This window comes from Olea europaea, unplaced genomic scaffold (genome assembly GCF_002742605.1).
Source record: "Olea europaea var. sylvestris unplaced genomic scaffold, O_europaea_v1 scaffold903, whole genome shotgun sequence".
Classification (NCBI taxonomy): Eukaryota; Viridiplantae; Streptophyta; class Magnoliopsida; order Lamiales; family Oleaceae; genus Olea; species Olea europaea.
The window spans coordinates 246,466-251,558 of NW_019267504.1; the positions used below are offsets into that span (position 1 = coordinate 246,466).

A 5,093-nucleotide genomic window follows, 5' to 3' on the forward strand; every position below is an offset into this window, starting at 1 on the left:
TGGCCGGAGGGCCGGCCTTGAATAGACATCAATGTGCCAAGTCTTGTCCTTTTCATACATATATTTTTTTGAATAGACATATATGTCCTGGGTAATCCCCAGAATTTACAAGATTCCCAGTACATAATATATGTCTATTCATACAATTGTAGACTTGGGACATTGATTCACCAGTCTTTTTTATTCTCAGAGTACCCATATCCATCCTCCATTTTAGAAGAAGAGGATTGCATGCTGATAAATGGCAGCAAACGGAAACAAATGCTCTCCACAAAGACTCACTAGGCGCGACTCTCTGCAAATGGACGATTGTGCAGGTCTGGGCATGTTCGGTGTTCTGGAGGTAAAAGCTTAAAACTCCATAACTAAATCCATCCACAGTTTCACAATCTCATCGTCCATTTTCTCAAATCCTGAGTATGGACATCTTCATCTTCTATGATTACTCAATTTTCTTTTTTACTATATAGTCATGTACTCTGGAATGATAGTTTTCTTCTTTCTATTCATGACCATGATAGTAGATGCAGAAACCTCTTACTTCGCTTACTGGAAAAGAGAACTTAGGGATCACCATCTTATGCTCACTGTCCCCCTTTTCACGGAAAATATAGAGATGACACCATCTTATGCTCCGTCTCCATTTTCACAGAAAATGGAGAGATGAATTGGTGTGTTTATTAAATCCGTCGGGACTGACGGGGCTTGAACCCGCAGCCATCTTACTGGAAAAGGAAACAAGAAACAATCTAATTGGATATAATTCCTTTGAACTCTGTTTTATGAGCCTTGATTTAGATTTTTCGGCATCAGCTTCCAAAGAAAATGCGGGCAGGGTAGAGCTCGGCAGGGGGTTAACATATTTTTCCCATAGAATATCCTGTCCATTAGAAAACAAAGTTCTAAGAGGATTACAGATTCTCGAACTATGTTGCTAATAGTTCAATCTCACCATCCATTAAAGCATAGAATTGTGAATTTTGTTTATACAAAAATTATGCTACATAGATTCTTGTAACTTTCTCAAATTTTTCGTAGTGAAATTGAAGGTTGCTATAGCAATGGGTTTGTACTATGCATTGACGGACCCACAGTGGGTCCTGGTGGGTCAAGTGACCCACCAACTGAAAATTCAATTTTTTTTTTTTTTTTTAAATGGAATTGAGGAAATGATCAAGTACTCTAATTTCAATCTAGTTTAGGCGATTTTATGGTAATGGAGTTGTGATTTTATTCTTTGTTTGAACTGGAATATAGTTGATGATATAATATTTAGAATTTGATGTGATTTTTGTATTTTTTTTTTTTTTACTTGAATTGATTGTATTCATTGATTATGATGAAAAAATAATTTAAACGTAAATATGCATTTTTTTTTTTTTAATGATCACAATGTTAATGAAAGGATTATTCGAGATAAGAGAATGAAATGATGTTGGAAATAAAAAGGCTACTAAACTTGGTGATGTTCGAGATAAACGTAAATCTATATCTTTTGTAAGTTTGATTGTGTCCCGCCAATACAAAATATCTGTGTCCGTCAGAAGTTCTTGAAGCATAGGACAACACCCTTGTGGTGGAAGTGCGTCATTATGATTGCTTCCAAAGGAGGAAAAAATTCACTCTTATTACTATTTTAGATTAGTAATTAGTTATGTAAAAGAAAGTCGAAAAAATTTAAGAAAAGGAGAAATATATATAACGGAAGATTAACAATTAAGTGCTTCAATAGATGATTGTTTTGACAATGTCTTTAACTAAATATATTGACAGGTAGGCAAGGGTTTGTCCATAGATGCCAAGGCAAACATATTGATTTTGAAACACTGCATTGAAGCTGTGAGTTACTCTTTCTTCTTGCCATCTTAGAGTTTTTTTAAGTTTAGCTTATTCTCTGGTGATTAAGAAGGTGTCTGATGGCTCTCATCTTCCTCATGGGAGCTTGTCACATTTTATTTATTTTTTTGTCAGTTGTCCTCACTCAATTACGAGTTATTTACCATTGTTTCAACTTTAGCCTGATAGTGATATTTGTGGAGTTAACATTTGAAAGCTATGTTATTTATGCAGATTGATTCAAGACATCGTTATGGGAGCAATTTACAACTATACTATAAAGAGTGGTTTAAAAGCTCCGCCAATCAGAATTTCTTTTCTTGGTGAGAGAAGTCCTTAAAACACAATAATATAGAAATGTTTGGTACATAAAGCCACGATCTGATATATATCTATCTAAGTATACTAAGATAAATATAAATTCATCTTGATTTGTAATTAAAGAAAGATAATGGGAATGGCCAATCTCAGTTCGGCCTGAGGAAACCTTTGCACACCTTCGTAAATGTAGGCCTACTCCCCATAGAAACTACGTGAGACTGTCCTCGGTTGCAAGTAGTGGTGTCAAATGAGTGGTATCGAGTTACAATTTGAGAGATTTTTTGCGGTCTAACTTGAAGGAGTTAATTAGTTTCTTTCTGCCTCTACTTATATTGTCAAAAAAGAAAAAGAAAATGAAAATACACTTTGTTTATAAATTGATAATCTTATATGTGGATTGCGCTTTCATTTATTTTATTTTGAACAAGGGTGCAATTGCTTCCATATTATCTAAAGTCAAAAACACATTAATTGAAACTTGAACATATCTACTTTTTAATAGGTTGGATTATGGAGATGGCAAAGAGGTTGATCTTGAAGACTGTCCTAGATCAAAGCTTGATCAACAATGCGTCAAGTATCTTGGACTAGTATGCGATCAAAATTGCATTAATTACCTTTTGCATTGATTTTCTTTTCTAAATTTATTGCATGTTTGACACATATTAATGGATAAAAAATGGAGCTCGAATCTTGTTTTTTATATCGTTACATCAAGATCAAGTATGTTATATCTTGTGTTATTCTTGTTTCAGTTTTTCCTATTTTGTGTTATTATTTGTTTGTGTAATCAATAGCATGCAACCTAGTAGCTTGCTAAATGTGTACTTTATTCTGTTGTACTGACATCTTGATTATATTATATGGATAAATTGACTTTCCTAAAAAGTTATTCTACTCTAATCAATGCAACATTTTAAGTAGGGTTCTTTATTTTTTATTATTCTTCTTTGATATGATCAGGAAGCGAGAAAATCTTACGAGCACGTGATTGTTAATGGAAAAATACTGCGCAGTACAACCAGAATTCATCTTAACCATGAATCTCCACAGTTGAAATATATCTTCGTAGTGAGCACATCTAAGAAACTCTACATTGGAGAGGTAATGTCTAACAAACTAACTAGAATTGTGCACGTGATGTTTTTTTTAAAGTCTCTATGTTGTGCATCGAAACTTTTTTCTTCATTGAAACATCTATATTTTAACACCATTTAGAAAAAGAAAGGATTTTTCCATCATTCAAGCTTTCTTGCGGGAGGAGCTATTCTAACTGCTGGGAGACTCTGGGTAAAAGATGGAGTGCTTAAGGTAAATTCCAAACAGTCCCGTCCTTTAATTTCTTGATAAAACATAGAATACTATTATCATGTCCTAAGGTGTGCCGCAATGTCCTTGGAATAAAATTATTACATTAAGTCTTGTTTTGACTCCTCGTTTCTTAAAACTCATTTTTAATTACTCATTTTAATGGATCGACAATTTTGTATCAACTTTGAAGTCATACATTTCATTAACTTTTTATCAAAATCTATTTAAAAATCTAATTTTTATCCAAACCAAACATGAGCTAAATTTGCCCATGATGTGAACTTGACATCTAATATTTTATAGCACATTAGTACATTTTTTTAATTTAAGTAACAATTACTAACAATAATAAATGCATATATTAAGTATATAATGTACAAAAACTATAAATGATTCTTGGTCTGATTACTTTGATATTACAAAGAAAAAGGGAATGGATAAATTGGCATGAAGTTACACTTATCTCGTATATTGTTAGGGGGGTGGGAAATAAAGATAGCTACTGATCGCGGAATGAATTAGAGGAAATTTACCATGCTAAGTCTATGCCAAATAAGGTGTGTATCTGTTAAAATAGTTCTTTAGTTTTAAGTTAGATCTGAGTCTTGAACTTGAGGTGAACTTAGATGAGTGTAATCAATTCGTCCATGATCATCTAGCCAACTATAATGACGATATTTGATAATTAGATGGTTTTGGTTTACCTCGAATCGACGAGGATGTGAAAAATACTATTGAATATGGTAAAAATAAGTTGACTACCAACATAATTATAAGTGTCCTTAGAAATAAGGAGTTGGAACTAAAAAGTGAAACAAGAGAAACTGTCAGTGGATAACTTACTAGCAAAAGGAAAGAATGAAAGACGCTATTGAATAAGGCATAGACAAGTTGATAATCACAAGTGAAGTGCCCTTAGAAATAACGAGTTGGAACTCAATTCTGAAACAAGAGAGAGAGTCACTTGAGACCAACTTAACAGAAAAAGGCAAGAGTAGCTTTAAAAATTGTTATTGAGGTACAATATATTATTGTCACGGATGGGGTTAAGAAATGATTCTGACTTCACGGAGTGTCAACTTAACTGTGAAGGATGGAAGAGAATTGAACTGTGATTTTGCTAAATACATTTTTGATCTAATGCACCCTCTTTACTCTCTTTAGCGCATCTCACCTTCCAGTGGACATTATAAGCCAACCGAGGATAGCCTTGAACGATTTTTATCGATTCTCAAGGAAAATGGAGTCAACCTTGACGAAGTCCAGGTGCATCATCTGCCCTTTTTTTTTTTTTTTTTTTTTTTTTTTTTTTTTTTCTCTGTGATTCAGTAGTATTTCATCTAATAGTGTTGTTGTCTCATATCTTAACAGATCCGGAAGGCGAACGAAGACTTTTGGAGTCCTTAAGTCTAGATTTGCCTCTGAAATTGCTGAAGTATACCTACAGAAAAGAATGAGGCCTTTTCCTATACTATAATAGGTCTCATATAATTGAATGGGGGATTGAAAACTTATATATGTTTATATGTAATAATGTGTGTAACTTGAGTGCTGTACCAGAATCATCTGTGGAGAATTGAAGAGAAATATATGTAATAAGGGTGTGAGACGTGTGTGTATCAGAA

General features: G+C 33.4%; 1 protein-coding gene across 1 annotated transcript; it reads left to right on the forward strand.

Moving 5' to 3' along the window:
* Positions 1 to 241: 241 nt before the first annotated feature.
* LOC111392211 (IQ domain-containing protein IQM3-like) lies at positions 242 to 4,875 on the forward strand. The gene is made up of 9 exons (XM_023017495.1): positions 242 to 343; positions 1,050 to 1,103; positions 1,774 to 1,839; positions 2,071 to 2,159; positions 2,660 to 2,747; positions 3,121 to 3,261; positions 3,376 to 3,468; positions 4,633 to 4,734; positions 4,840 to 4,875. The coding sequence occupies exons 1-9, from the start codon at positions 242 to 244 to the stop codon at positions 4,873 to 4,875; spliced, it is 771 nt and encodes a 256-aa protein (XP_022873263.1).
* Positions 4,876 to 5,093: the final 218 nt, after the last annotated feature.